Source organism: Marmota marmota, unplaced genomic scaffold (genome assembly GCF_001458135.2).
Source record: "Marmota marmota marmota unplaced genomic scaffold, marMar, whole genome shotgun sequence".
Classification (NCBI taxonomy): domain Eukaryota; kingdom Metazoa; phylum Chordata; class Mammalia; order Rodentia; family Sciuridae; genus Marmota; species Marmota marmota.
In genome coordinates, this window is record NW_026000108.1 from 31,649,149 (window position 1) to 31,665,374 (window position 16,226).

The following is a 16,226-nucleotide window of genomic DNA, read 5'->3' on the forward strand; positions in this document are numbered from 1 at the left end:
CGCGCCCCCTTTCGCGGAGCCCGATCGCGCCCAGCGTTGGGGGCCGTGTCCCCCCCTGCCCGAACCTGGACGGTGGGAGTGGCTGCATTTGAACCAAACGGCCTTCGCGGGCAGCTACCGCTGCAGACGCCACCGCTTCAGCCCCGAGCTCCCGAGGGCCTGTTGCAGACACCAGCCTCAGTGCCCAAAGTGCAGAGGCAGCCGCTGTCCCCAAAGCTCTGGGAAACATCCGCCCTCGGGGTAAGGGCGGATTTGTGGGAGCAGGGGACCAGCGCCTGCGGGGCCGCAGTTGCGGTCACTGGGGCCCTCTGTCCCCTCCCTGGCCACGGTAAACGTCGCTCGTCTCTTGGGAAGCGGCTCTCCATCTCTCCTCTCCTTTCTGAGTGCTGGAAGTTTCTCTTGGGGCTCGTCTGACTCACAGTATGGGATGCTTGGACCGGCCAGTGAATGCCACCTTGTAGTCTTTGACGCCACAACCAAGGGGCCGTCCAGAGAGGTGCTGCAGAAATAGTGATTGACCGAGATAACCTTTTCTTTCCACAGAGACGATGCTTAAGATACAAGGAAAACCATTTCCCGGAACATCTTAATTGTCACTGAAGCTTGAGCTAACGACAGCCAAGGGGCAAACATGTTGAACTCCGCAAGTGAACTGGAGTTTTCGGACGAAAACAATGTCGAGGAGATCTCCCAATTCGCTTCCCTGGAGGTGTCAGGTGGCACAGTATCCACCCAAAGAAGTTCGATTATTGTACCCGAAAAAACGGGCTACCCGGACTCCGTGTACGTTTTGGCAGCGAACATTTTTCAGGGTATTCGAGTGGAAAAGTCGTCAGATAAGATCTTAATAAAGTACGGGAATGAACCCCTGCCGTCCTTGCCCGAGTTTGAGGATGAATCTGTACAGCGGTTGTCCTATGAGCTGGCTTTCAGTACCCTGAAGTGTGAGTAGTACCAGTCTTGAAGATGAGCATTAGAATAAAACGATAAGGAGAGAATCTGTGAAATGCAGTCCCTCAAACGCATCAGGTTTTTAAAAATTTTTTTAGTTTTACCCATGTGCACATCGTTGGTTAATTGCAAACGTCAAGGAATTAAGGAAGCTGTAGTGGATCTAGCTCCATTTTTCTCAGTACCTAGCCGAGTGCCTTGTCCTTAGATTTACTGCATGGTCATTAAAATGAGCTGGAGGCTGGGGTTGTGGCTCAGTGATAGAGCACTTGCCTGGCATGTGTGAGGCACTGGGTTCGATTCTTAGCAGTACATATAAATAAATAAATAAATAAAGGTCCATTGACAACTAAAAAAAATATTTAAAAAATAAATAAATAAAATGAACTGGAAACGATTCTGTTAGTAGGGAGAACAAGAGCCTCCTTGAGTGTCTTTCCATTCCCTGTATATACATCTTATATATTAGTTTATGAGCTTGCATAAACATAAAACCATTAAGAGAATGTTGGAAAAAACAGATGAAATAAAACGAAAAGGTGCAATATTTAAAAAATGAGTATCACCATTAACCCTAATTAAGATGATTCCATCTTTTAAAAATGTCTTTATTTTTACGTGGTGTTGGGGTTCAAACCCAGGGCGTCGCCCATGCTAGGCAAGCCCCCTACCTCTGAGCTACAACCCCAGCCTAGATGATTCCATTTTTAGCAGATAGCTTTAATTTTGGGAGCCCAACTTCAGTGTAATTCCCCTCTCTGCCTCCAGGGTTCCAGTCCCAATGTTTCAGATTCTCTCCCCTGTGGTTGTTAATTATCAACTTCTGAGTGTGGAGCTGACTCTAGGAAAATACCAGATATTGTTACTAAGAGGAAATCTGTCAAAAGGTCAGGAGTCTTTTGTTTGTGTACTAGTTGTAACCATAAATGTTATACTGGTTTGTAAATTGCATGTAGGTCCAAAAATAATTTCCCTAAATGTTTGGGAGTACTGGCAGCCTGACTAAACTGATGAGCATATGGCTTCCCAAAGAGACACCTTGAAGAGGTATGATATTTGTAAACTCACATTTGGCTTATATATTTTATATTCAGAGAGTCATGATTTAAGAAAAACAAAACAGGATTTCATCCCTAAGGTCTTACAGGAACAGTAAAACTCTATTGTATAAAATAGAGAGTCTCTTTCATTTATGAGTTTGTGAATGGGTGATTAGATCTCATTACCATCATTTTTGGAGAAAGTAGGAGAAGGAAAACCCAAAATCTCTAAATTATACAAATATTAAGTGTATCCCTCTGGTTGTGTTTTATGCTTTTCAGTTGTATTGTTTGTGTCTTTGTGGATGTCCTTTTTTTTTGCATAAACTCTTTCAAGCAAGTAGAATTTTTATCTGATTAACCTTTTAGAGTTTTAAAGGCCTCATTATGATTTTTTTTAAAAAATAAAAACTAGTTCTATTTTTACCAGATAACCACAAGGTCAGTTTTTTGCTAAACAAGGTAGAATTACTAATGAAGAGAAACCTGTTCCTATTGTTTGACTTCTGTCAAAGTAGTAGAGTACTAGCAGCTAATTTGTTTATTTTTCAAAGAATCTCTGTATGCTTCAAGTAATAATAGATATTAAAAAGAAAAACTGGTGAAATGATTTCTTAAGAGATGTATGAACAACCAATAAAAGGAAATGAAGACAAAAACAACTTAAGGAGAGAGAGAGAGAGAGAGGTCCCCGAAATTGCTGATCTTTTCCCTGGCTAATCTTTCTTTGAGTTTTCTAGGTGTATGTAGTAATGGGTCAACTTTTACTCCTAGGAACTGACTGTGATATTAATCTGATCATTAGAGAATCACATATTCTGTCATTTTGGGAAGTATATAAATTGAAAAACCTAGTAAATGCTTAACACATGGTTTGGTTCTAACTTTTGTGTATTAGTAATTGTAGCAGAGGGTTATCCAGGCTACCCTCAGGTTCAACAGTTCCCTAACAGAATTCATAGAGCCTAGCAGAGCTTTTATACTCAAGGTTACAGTTTCTTACAGCAAAAGGACATGGATTAGAATCAGCAGCCAGGAAAGTATGTAAGACAGAGTCCAGGAGCAGATAGATGCAAGTGTCCTGTTGTCTTCTCTCAATGGAGTCTTATTGACAAGTGCTTAATTCTCCTGATAATGATATATGACAACAAGAATGAAGTATTGCCAACCTGGGAAGTCACCTGAGTCTTGCCGTGTAGGATTTTTATTGAGGGTCAGTCTTATAGAGTGCCCCTGTCGCTGCCCTTAGTTACTCAACTAATAGTGTCTACTATGGGACTCAAAGCCCCAGATAAAGAAAGACACAAAGACAAGAGATTTCAGAGACACAGAATTGGTTCACAAGTACTAGGATATAAAACTATGAACTTCATTTTCCTTATAAATGAAATGGGAACATTACCTTTTACAATATATATCCATAATTGATGGCTAAAATATGGATAATGATTCACAAAAGATTTCCTTTGAAAATTGGAGTCTATATTCCCAAACTAGTATTCTTTCTAGTTTCCCCATCTCCCAAATAAAGGTTTAAATTCAGCTTACCTCACATGTAACAGGTTTTCCATAAATGTTGAACAAATTGAAGATGGCCTTGCTTTTTGTTCAGCTGACTAAAGCATCTCTCTCTCTCTCTCTCTCTCTCTCTCACACACACACACACACACACACACACACACACAAATGAACTGCATATAATATGTAAGTATAGTTTAAGTAGTTATATCACAAAAGAACATTCATGTACTGTGGAAGTTTTAAAATATATCATATCCACTTTTGTGCATGCTTGTAATCCCAGCAGTTCAGAAGGCTGAGGCAGGAGGATTCCAAGTTCAAAGCCAGCCTCAGGAAAGGTGAGGCGCTAAGCAACTCAGTGAGAGCCTTTCTCTAAATAAAATACAAAATAGTACCGGGGATGTGGCTCAGTGGTCTAGTGCTCCTGAGTTAAATCCCTGGTACCAAAAAGGGGAAAAAAAAAAATCCCACTTTTTTCCATGTAGTACCTTTGCAATAATCATTCTATTCTCTCTACCTGGCGTACTGTCTGTCCAACCCTGCTTCCCAGATCTTTACATGACAATTCCTTGTCACTTAGGTCTTAAATTAGATATCATATCAGTGTCTTCACTAGTGAGTTCTCCAAATATTTCAGTTGGAAATAATGCCATTCTAACCAAACTATTGGAGAGAATAGAGGATGAGGGAATGCCTCCCACTAATTTTATAAGGCTAGTATAACCTTGAAACACTGTCAAGGATGTTACAAGGAAAGAAAATTTGAAACCTCATAAACATAAATATAGGACAAAAATTCTAAATAAAATATTAGCAAAACATAGGAATACTTAAAAAGAATAAGAGAAGGGTTGTTTAACATTATTGTATCTTTTTATGTCTTTCAAAAGACAAATTGCAAGGTTGAAATTCCTTTATGACTACTTTGATTATTCAGAGAGTGCTTCTTTGACTATGATTCTATGTGAAGCCTGGGCCATTAGGGCCCAGGATTCATAAAGATTATAAATATTTTATCATGTCATTTTAATTTAAGTCTTCATTAAGAATGCAAATACACTTTGGATATGAAAGTAAACTTACCTTATGGCATTATTTAAAGTGTATTTTGACTCCAAAGTTTTCATTTTTAGCCTTGGTATCTCTGGTAAACAGGCATTTCCCTTGTCTTGCAGATCAAGATATTTTGGAAACTATGTTAATCGACAGCTATATCTTCCCAAGTACCACAATAGTAAGTAGACAACTTTTAGAATCAGCTTATGTCATGATTATTCTTAATTATTAAAAAGCTTTCATATTTAAATAATAGCTAGTTTGCTTAATGCAGAGACCACTTCAAACTACAGATTCTTTCTTGCTTCTAGTTTGAACCCTTGTCCTTTTCATTTTAATGAAAGTACAAAAAAAAAAATTTTTTTTTGAAAATTTTTCTACTGGATTTATTTTTTATTTTGAAGACCTTCCCTATTTTCAAGTCTAACCAGACTTTGTAAATATTGTCACATTCCTGCTCTGTTATGAAAAATAATGGATTATAAAATGTTACTATTAGATTTTGTTTGTATAGTTTTCTTTTTGTGTGTTTCCTCTTGGTAGCCAGATCATTTGAGCAGTCTTATTATTGTGATGCTGTATGATTTTCAAGATAGAAAATTTCAAAATCGTGTTCTTTCTGATAATGAAGAGTCCATATTGGAAGTTCAAGAAGTAGAGAACCTTCTTAACAGGTAAGTTATAAGTAAAAATGGTTTAATATTTAAAATCAATATCATTGTTTTTACTGGCAAAACTGTATGCAGTATAGTGTGTGTGTGTGTGTGTGTGTGTGTGTGAAAATTTTATGAAGATGAAATATACAAGTTTATAAATTTCTTGAGTTCCTTTATAAACAATTTTGAATAGATTATCCTGTTAAAAATCAAAATGTTTTGAAACCTTGAATTATAAGATTCAATGTATTAACATGTGAGAATCTTTAGAAATTCTTAATAGTTTTTGGCATGTACATAATTCAGACTTCATCTGAAGCAGCTATTACTTTTTTCCTTAGTTTTACTTTCATGTCTTGAGAGCTTGTTTGGAGGTTCTAGCAGGGGAGCTCAGCTAGTCTGTATACCCTTGACTGAAGACCACTCCTCCTCTATCAGGGAAGGTCATCCTCTTTGACCAAGCACACAGCTTTGTAGCTTCGGGTGGGATGCACATGGAGTGGTGAGGGAGCAAGGGGACTCCCACCTAGCCAGCCAGATCAGCTAAAATCAACCTGGGCAATCAGTGGGGTGACAGATGTCACAGCCAGTTCATCCTCACATCCATCTTATTAACATGTCTTTGAAAACAAAATCTAATATGAATCAAAAGTAAAAGTCTGATGTGGACAAGAACATACCATTTTGCCAAACAGGAAAAAAAATCTATTTTTCTAAGAACAAACTAACGGAATTTAAATTTTTTCCTTTTTTATCTTAAATATCAACATATGCCTACCATGAAGATAATAAATGCCTACCTCAAAGGGTTGTTAGGAGAACTAATTAATTAATACATGTAAAGTGCTCAGGATAGAATCAGATACATAATAATGGTCAATAAGTGAGATGTTGTTATATTTTCTTTTTCTTTTTTTTTTTTTTTAAAGACTTAGAGAATTTTTCAATATTTTTTTATTTTTTAGTTCTTGGCGGACACAACATCTTTATTTTTTTTTTATTTTTATGTGGTGCTGAGGATCGAACCCAGCGCCCCGCACATGCCAGGCGAGCGCGCTACCGCTTGAGCTACATCCCCAGCCCCATATGTTGTTATTTTCTATGGTTTGAATAAGTCTCCCAGAGTTCTGGTTGGAAATTTAATCCCCAATGTGGCAGTATTGAGAGGTGGGGCCTAATGGGAGCTGTTTAGTCATGAGGGCTCTGTCCTCCTGAGTAGATTAATGCCATTATTAAAAGGGCTTGCAGAAGTGGGTTTGCTGTCTTACATCCTTGCCCTTCTGCTTTCTGCCATGAAGAAGGCTCTCACCAGAAGCCAACATCTTGATCTTGGAATTCCCAACCTCTAGAACTGTGAGAAAATAAATTTGTGTTCTTTTAAAATTACTCGTAAATTTTCTTAATATCCTATTATTGCCCACAAAACAGACTAAGACAGTGTTGGTTATAGTTTTTCTTACTATGTTGTTGAACTTTAATAGAATGTACAATATAGCAACAAAAACAATCTTGTAGGAAGTATTTTACCTAATGAATAGTCTGAAACAATTGTTAGTTTGATATCTGATTTTATTTTTATGGGAAATCCAAATCATTTTATTTAAATTATTGAAGGCTGAAACCAGAGGACTCATATAATAGTATAATAATAATAGCTTTATTGAACTTTTAGTATGCCGCAATCATTTCTAAGAAGCTGTTTATATGAGTTGGTTACTTTCACCAACTTGTAACGTGGGAAAACTGGGGAACTAGTAGGTTAAAGTAACCTGTCTAATGCCACAGAACTAGAAAGGGGATAGCCAGAATTCAAACTCGGGTAGTCTGACTGCAGAGTCTATGCTTTAACATTTTATATGCTACCATATAAAAAGTAGCTGACCGGTTTGGCTGAGGTACGCTGCTAGATTAAAGACATGACATAGACATAGCTTATGTCAATCAGCCATGAGAAATTGTGGGAATGGAGAAAAGCAAAAGCAATCAGATGTATGTACTCTGTGTTAGATAAGTGAGGATCTACCCTATGTTTACCACTTGGGTTTTGGAGGAAACACTTCCCTCCTCATACCCACATGGGCATCCTGCTTTCCAGAACAGGCATCCAGGATGGGGTAGAAAACTTGGTGGAACAATATGCTGTGGGACAGGCTCTGAGTTTCAGTCTTCTTATGCTTCTAAGTGAGGACTTAGGACACTTTCCTGGCTGTCTTGATAGTCTCAGAGGAGCTAATGAGAGCTGAGGTTAGGCTGAGTTAGCCAGGAAAGCCACAGGCTCTAGCCAAGTAAGAAAGACCAGACTGATTTCATCAAGAGTAGACTTTAGCTGAGGAAGCTAGTGAGGCAGGTAGGAGTTGGACAGGTCAAGGGGATGTCTTGGTAGGCCAGAGGAATCAGATTGTGTGACTGTGTAGGGACTCCTAATTCCCCAGTTTTCTCCCTTTCCCCATAATACTCACTGCCCTCCTCTGGTCTGGTAGATTACATTGGTGTCAGCACAGTGGGTTTTCCCCCAAATTAATCAGTCCCATTATACTATTATTATGCTCCATTCATTATATGCGGTAGGAGAAATGCTTGTATTTTGTAATTGAATTACTGAGACTAGTAGAGCAGTGATGGGGAAAATATACATAAAAAGAGTTACAGTATTTTAATTCAGAGTTCTAGCTTTCAAGTAATAGAAACCATCTTCAGTTAGATTGAGTGAAAATGGAAAATGTTCTTATAGATACTTGGATCGTGTTCTTTTTTTTAATATTATATTTTAGTGGTAGTTGGACACAATACCCTTATTTTTATTTATTTATTTATTTATTTTTATGTGGTGCTGAGGATTGAACCCAGGACCTTGCATGTGTGAGGTGAGCGCTCCACCTCTGAGCCACAATCCCAGTCCCTTGAATTGTGTTCTTACAGATAGAATTCAAAGACTCTGGAAGAGACTGAAGTCAGGAACTGGAAAGATGTTAGGACTTTATTTTTGCTTTTTTTTTTTTTTTTAATCAGGGATTGAACCTATGTGTGCTTAACCACAACCCCAGCTCTTTTTTTATTTTTTATTTAGAGACTGGGTCTCACTAAATTGCTTAGGGCCTCACCAAATTGCTGAGGCTGGCTTTGAACTTGTTACCCTCCTGCCTCAGCCTCCTGCTGGGATTACAGGTATGTGCCACTGCATCCAGTTGCTTCTCTATCTCTTTATCTTTTTGTCTCGTTTCATAGTATCTGCTTCATTCTCTTTTTCTCTGCACTTTTGTCTTCTCTGCTTCTCTGGTCTATGCAGAAAAGTCCCCTACTGTTTTACCCCCATACCTGAGCTTGTATGTGATAGTCTTATGCTAGTTTCTTAGTGGAGACATACTTACCATTTCTATATCCCAATTCTAAATCCCATGAGTAGGGCTGGGGTATGGCTCAGAGCACTTGCCTAGGATGCATGAGGCCCTAGGTTAAATCCCTAGCATGGTAAAACAAATACAACAACAAATTTACCAATCTAAATTCCCATGAGAGGAATTTTGATTGGCTCAATATGGGTCAGGTACCTTCTTTTGGACCAATCCTCCATAGCCAATTCCCAACTGCAAACAATATGTAGGTACCAACCTCTGAAGATCTTCTGGGGCTCTAGGGTGGGTACTGTTGGGAAGTAGAATCACACAAACTTCAAAGTATATTTTAGTATATATCTATTGATAGGATAAAGGTTCATTTTAAAAGGTGTTAGAAGAAATAATTATTGAGAAATTGAATGAGAATGATTTCCTCCTTAGGAAAATTGTATTTGTTGTTGTCTCTCCCAGGGATCCTTGTGTTTTTTCACACTAATACTTCTCTATACCAAATTGTACCTTTTCTTCATTTATTCACAGCTTCAGAGATGCGATTTAAGATGATAACCTATCATCATTTTTTGACATACACAAAAGTCTTTAAGAACTCATTCCTTGTATAAAATTCATTTTTATTTTTGGGTACCGGGGACTAAACTCAGAGGCACTTACCCACTGAACCACATCTCCAGCTCTTTTTTGTATTTTATTAAGAGACAGAGTCTCACTGAGTTGCTTAGCACCCCACTTTTGCTGATGCTGACTTTGAATTCACAATCCTCCTGTCTTAGCCTTCTGAGCTGCTGGGATTTTTAGTACTATATGATAAATTAAGGAGAAAGGGAGAAGGGGAGGAGGATGGGAGGGAAAAGGGCCAGTAAGAGGGGGAGATCATGAACTGAAATAGATTTCCATGCATGTGTGAGTTTGTTGGAAAGAATCTTAACTACTATGTTTAGCTATGAAGCGCTAATAAAAAATTATAGCTCATGAACAAGAGAGAGAGAGAGATACTGCTGCTTCTTGCTCCCTATGCCTTCCCACCTGCTTAAAACTATTCTTCTGCAAAAAAATTTGTTGAACTTTCATGGGCTGGAATTGGGGTGAAATAGGCAACAGAGTAGAGTGGCAGTGGGGAAGGATCTAGTGACTCCATCCTCCCAAAACTATTCAGCCTGAAGTCCTCTATGTTACAATGAAGTTACCATCAACCTAGCTATCATCCTTGATTCTCCTTTCCTCCCCTCCATTGGCCCTACCATATCTAATGCATGAAGTCCTGCAACTCAAGTTCAAAAATGTTGAATCTGTTCATTTACTTCTCTTTCCAAAACGATGCCACCAAAATCTATCACTTAGACTATTATGACAGCTTCCTCATAGGTTTTCCTGCCTATAACTCTTTACTATTACTATTACTATATCACAATCCATTCCACATGGCAGGTAGGGTGATATTTTAAAAATGTAATTATATGATCATGATAGAGTATCCTGAATCAGACTTGTCCGACCACTGTAAGCAACTAGAAAACTGGATAAAATACATTAGGTAAAAGTTTTGGATATTACACAAGAAACAGCCTGGAAACTTGATCCCTGAGATGACAAAAACAAATGAATTGAGCCTTAGAATAGTCTTGGCTTCATGCCTGGGGTACTTTCAAAACTGCAATGCAGGAAGTAAAAAAAAAAAAAAAAAAAAAAAAAAAAGGAATCTTGCTGAGTTAAGAAAACAAAGATCCAAATTTTAGAAATCTGAAATAACCATTGATTTTTTTTCTTCTATACTGTTGAACAGTAAGGTAAATTATATCAAATGACTTATGGGTATTAAAACAACCATGCAGATAAATCTTATTTGCTCAATTATATTCATTTTCTTATTTTTCCTATAATTGCCTATAATGCTCCAGAGTTTCTCTTTTGCCAAAATACCTCTTAAACACTGCTTATGGGTTTTATCTCTCATATTCCAGCCCTTCTTTGGAAACTCTTTACCTATTTCACTTATTTAGTGAAGATTCTGAAACAGATGCCAGTGTTATCAGGGTGAGCAGCACCCTGACAGAGCATGTTCCTGCTCAGGAGGTGTGATCTGCCTGGAAAAGTAAAAAGTCTGAAATAATAGTAAGAAATAAAGACAAAGCCAGAAATTAGATATAAAAAGAGGAGTGTCTGATGGGTCTTCTAGCCCTGCTAGGAGCTGGAACTGAACAACGAAAAAAAGGCCCTGGTTCTTTAAGGGGGAGTATACCAAAGGCTGGGATAAGGTTTCAGCAGGAGGAGCCTTTTTTTCCCCCTTTATTAAATTATTTATTTATTCTAATTTGTTTTACATGATGGCAGAATGCAGTTTATTTCATATTACACATATAGAGCACAATTTTTCAAGTCATTGGTTGTACACAAAGTATTTTCACACCATTTGTGTCTTCATACATGTTACTTAGGGTAATGATGTCTAACTCCTTCCACCTTCATTTCTACCCCTTGCTCCCTCGAAGAGTTGGTTAAAGTTATAATATTATTATTAAGGTTATTCTTATTATATGTTATTATTATTATTATATTATCCTCATTTACCATGACAAGTACTTTCTGTTCTGTAGCTAATGGATTTAAGATTTAAACAAGAATTATATAATTATAGTTTAACATTTAGAAATGAAGCTCTGACTCTGTATGCATAGGGATACTGGTAAAAGAGGAATATGGGCAACTCTGTGATAACACACGAATTAATAGTATTTATTATTGTAAATTTGAACTAAGTAGGTATTTAGAAATATTGTTTTATCAAAAATACTCTGTAATCAAACATTTCATGGTGTGCAATATAGAATAGTAACTTACTTTCTTTAAAAAATTTTTTAAATTTATATATGACAGTGGAATGCATTATAATTCTTATTACACATATAGAACACAATTTTTTATATCTCTGGTTGTATACACAGTATATTCACACCAATTTGTATCTTCATACCTGTACTTTGGATAATAATGATCATCACATTCCACCATCATTAATAACCCCATGCCCCCTCCCGTCCCTCCAACCTTGTAACTCACTTTCTTTATATTAATTTATTCTTTGGTGTGTATTAATGTACTATGTCATTTTTTAGGTCCCCTGCTGTGACATTTAGACATAGGACTAGACAAGTCTATTTTATTGTAGCCTAAAAGGTTTAACGTTTGATGACCCTTCCTGTTCTCCCTAAGTGCCCCATGTTCTTTTTCTCATAACTACACATGCATTCCCACATAAATACTTTTATGGGTGAGAAGTTCTCGTGCTGTTGAGATATATGTAGTTTAAATAAGGGAGAATACAGCCATAAGGAAAATAAAGTAGTATTTAACAGTTGGTGCTGAAATAAAACTGAGCTCCTCACTTACTACCCTTGTCCTGCCTCCCAGTCTCTGAAGCAAATTAGCTGGACCTGACACCAATTCTTGACAATGTCCATTTCTTTCTGTACCACACATCAAGTTCATGACAACTATGACATCTCTTCCTCATTTCTTCAAGGTTATAGTTGAGGTTTATTTTGGTTAAGTCCTACCATGAAAGTGCTAGGAATATGTATTCTCATTTATGAAACATTTATTGGGTCTTCATGGTGATATTAACCAGTTCTTGTTTTTCTTTTCCGTTATTTGGAATTTTGAGGCATGTGATATTCAGAACTGGACAGGATTTGATACAGATTCATAAAATTTCTTTACTCTTCTCAAGATTATATTATTGCCATCTATGATAATAACAACTAATCTCTAGTGAGTGCTTGCTATGGGCTAGGCACTGTGCTAAATATTTTGTACACTTGGTTGGTAATGACTATATTAATAGTGAAGTAAGTTGACCATCCTTTCAGATGAGAAAACTAAGGCCAAAGAAGATTAGGTAATATTCCTGAATATCAGGTAACATTCCTGAGGTCACATAGCTATTAAGTGATAGAACCTGGATTTAACTTCAGATTTGTCTGACTCTACATCCTTTTCACTAAATAATATTTATTTTTCAACTAACAATAGATATAAATATTCGAGGAATGCACAACTATACAGGGGCAGCAAAAACAGAAAAAGGAAAAAGATTATTGTATTTCTATTATCACACTTGACAAATTTTTATTTTAGGCTTTAACTATTTGAAGTGAAATTATAGATGAATTGTTTAAAGTTCTGAAAGTAATTTGTTAATATTTCTAATGGGGAATGGATAGTCTTGTCTCAAATGCAGTAGTCAACAAAAATTGATTTTCTGTTTCTAGTTTTAAGACAAAATTGGCTGCAGCATTGGCAAGATGTCGAATCAAACATGATGCCCTTTCAATTTATCATATTCTGCCAGAAATAGTTAGGAAACAGGAACTAAGGGCCTCTACTCTGCCACTTTATGCTTGGATAAATACTTGTAAAATCAGGTAAGAGTTTTAATCAAATTCTTTATTCATACTTCAAGTCGCCATCCTTTTAAAAAAATGTGATAAGGGGCTGGGGTCGTAGCTCAATGGTAGAGCGCCTGCCTCGCGTGTGAGAGGCACTGGGTTCAATCCTCAGCATCACATAAAAATAAATAAAGATACTGTGTCCATCTACAACTAAATTTTTTTTTTTTTAAATTGTGATAAGAAATATTACCTTTTTAAGGGTGAAGGGGCACATCCAGGGGAATGATTATAGAGATATCATAGTTTAATTCCAGAGCTTATCACCAAATTACCAAAGGTGATTATATAAATATGTTAACTTTTGTTTTCTAATTATCTTTTAGCTTATTATTGGTTAAAATTGTGAGTTTTACTAGATGCAATATATGTAGTAATATTTTTCTTTGTTGCTGAAAAAAAGTATTAATATTAAATATATCTTAATGTTGTATACTTACAGCCCTGAAGAAGTTTTTATTAATTTGAAGAAAAGAGGCTATAATGAAGTAAAATCTGTATGTCATATTGATGATAAAGTCTTTGCTGTGGACCAACATTGCTATGATGTCTTAATATTTCCATCTCATCTAAAAAAAGATCTTATAAATATAGATCTTTTCAAAGATTATAAACTTATTTTTCAGGTAAAATTATTATTTACTTTCATTGTAATTTTCAACAATGCTACTTAGTCAAAGAATCTCTCTACCTAAAAATAATACCTCACTGTTTATATTTTTTATAGATTACCAGGGAGGTTATAAGGCCTAATTGTCACCTTGAATAAAATTAATAACTCCATAGTCAGTGTTCCTATTATGTTTGTCATCTTAGTCTCACATGAAGTTGTAAAGAACATATTCTCCTCTCAAGACTCATAAATGAGATTACTGACAACTGAAAGATGCACTTATTTTTTCTTCTAAGATTTGAAAGAAGCTTTTTTCTTTTTTTTTTTCTTCTAAGAAAAGATTTGAGAAAAGCTACAATGAGATCTTTTCTTTCTTCCAATTCTGGGGAAAATATTAGGCCATCCTGCATATAAAAAACAAATCATGTTGTGCTCTCTTTAATTTAGTGTCATAGATTTGATTTGTAAGAGGTACATAATTGATATGAATACAGGCAGAGAATGTGAGGCATACTGTGGTTTCAATGAAATGAAATAATTAGGTGAAATTCATTTTTATATTCTTCGACTCTAATTCTTGACTCAAATTAGACTTCTAAGGTGAATTCCTGGGCAGAATCTCCTTATCAAGAACTAAGGTCAAGGACTGGGGATTTAGCTCAGTTGGTAGAGCACTTGCCTCGCATGCATAAGGCCCTGGGTTACATTCCCCAGCACCACAAAAATGAGCAACAAAAAACCTGAGGTCAACAGCAGAAGCTAGTTCATCAAATCGTCTTTCATAATATTTTCAGACTTCATAATTTTAATCTCTCTGAGCTAGTAGTAGTTTAGGTGACAATGTAATGGGGAAGAAAAAATGGCAATAACCAGAGAATGTATTTTCATGAAGTGGTAAGAATGGGAGCTAAGACAAGACATTTCTAATCTATTAATTATATTTTAGAGATTTTAGCATTGTCTTTTATACAAAAAAATCAAATGATAGTAATTACTTAGGCTAAATGAAGTTAAGGTCTTTGTTATAAATATATTTATAAGATATATTTGTAAACTTTTTATTTAGACATATATAATGATATTTTAAACTAAAAAGGACGAGGTAGCTCTTCAATATTCCTACCAAGTATTTTCTTTTATCTAAAACAAAAAGAAGTCAGCTTATATTTCAGTCATATTCTTTGAAATTCTCATCATACTATTATTTTGTAGGATAAATCTCGAAGTCTTGCTGTTCATTCTGTAAAGTCTTTAATAAATTTGGATGATGACGTCTTAATGGTCAACACAGGTTCATGGTACACAGTTGCCCATATGTCAGTCCTAACAAACGATAATAATTCAAAAATATTTGTTTGTGGAGTAAACTCACAAGAGAAGGATCCTGACTTAAACAACCTTTTCACAAAAATGGGATGTAAAAGTACGTACAAATATGTATTGTTTGGTGATTATTGTTCTACAGGATTTTAAAGACGTTAAAAATGTTCAAATTAATTTATTTTTTGTAATGTAAAATCTCCATAAACTATACTCTTAAAATTCTCACTCATCTATATTGCATCAGCTGTTATTTTTTAATGTTTTTTAAAGGTATTTATTTTTTAGTTGTAGTTGGACACAATACCTTTATTTCACTTATTTATTTTTATGTGGTGCTGAGGATCAAACCCAGTTCTCGCATGTGCAAGGCAATTGCTCTACCACTGAGCCCCAGCCCCAGCCCTATTTTTTAATGTTGATTTAACAACTGTAGGTTAAAGTAATTAATATCTTTGTACTTTGGAACAGTGTTTGATATTTAGTTGTGAACATAATTTGAGACCCAAATATTTGGTTCAAATAGATGGGGCTCATCATTTAATAAATCAGAATATATTAACATAAGACTTAATTGACAAAGATAATATGAAGGTCTAAAAACCAAATCTTTTAGGATTCCTGTTTTTTAAGAAAATTTCCACTCAAATGTATATACTAAAGATCACATTTTATTATAGTTTCAATGAAACTGAAAAAGTGAGCAAAACTGTGATAGAGTCACAAGGCCAGAAAGGCAAAAGGTAGAATTCAGGGCTTGACCAAAAGAAGTAACCTGATAAATACTGACGATTTTTCTTAGAGCACAGGATAATGATCATGGAGCCCAGATTCCAGTTATCTTAATTCCCAATTGGACAAGGTGATCTAAGACTGCAAGTGCCCAGGTTTAACTAGCCCATTCTTCGCCTGTCAGAAGCAAAAGTAAATTCTCTCTGGAAGAAAGTAACATCATCCTGAGTTTCCAATTAACTCTTAAATTTTTCCAAATGCAATGTCTGGTACTCAGTTGAATAAATAGATAAAAAAGAAGAAAAGTAATGACTCAAATATTAACCTAATAACAGATTCTACATTTGATCTTGCCAAAATACCAAGAAGTGATAGATATGATTCAAATAAATAGAAGATACTACAATAGAATCAGACCCACACAGGATCCACATACTGAGTATATCAGATGCGGACTTCAGAGTAATTTATGATTAATGTGTTGAAGGAATTGAATAGCAAGCTTTAGATTTCAGCAGAGACATGGAAACTATAATAAT

At 35.8% G+C, this 16,226-nt stretch overlaps 1 protein-coding gene across 1 annotated transcript in view; it reads left to right on the forward strand.

Moving 5' to 3' along the window:
• Window positions 1-6: 6 nt before the first annotated feature.
• Window positions 7-16,226, forward strand: part of Nsun7 (NOP2/Sun RNA methyltransferase family member 7) — a 37,933-nt gene continuing 21,713 nt past the window's right edge. Inside the window, exons 1-7 of the mRNA XM_015482060.2 lie at window positions 7-240; window positions 544-944; window positions 4,688-4,746; window positions 5,112-5,242; window positions 12,846-12,998; window positions 13,465-13,648; window positions 14,848-15,058. Of these exons, the coding sequence (XP_015337546.1) occupies window positions 632-944; window positions 4,688-4,746; window positions 5,112-5,242; window positions 12,846-12,998; window positions 13,465-13,648; window positions 14,848-15,058 (1,051 nt within the window). The 5' untranslated portion in view covers window positions 7-240; window positions 544-631. The remainder of the gene's footprint in view (window positions 241-543; window positions 945-4,687; window positions 4,747-5,111; window positions 5,243-12,845; window positions 12,999-13,464; window positions 13,649-14,847; window positions 15,059-16,226) is intronic.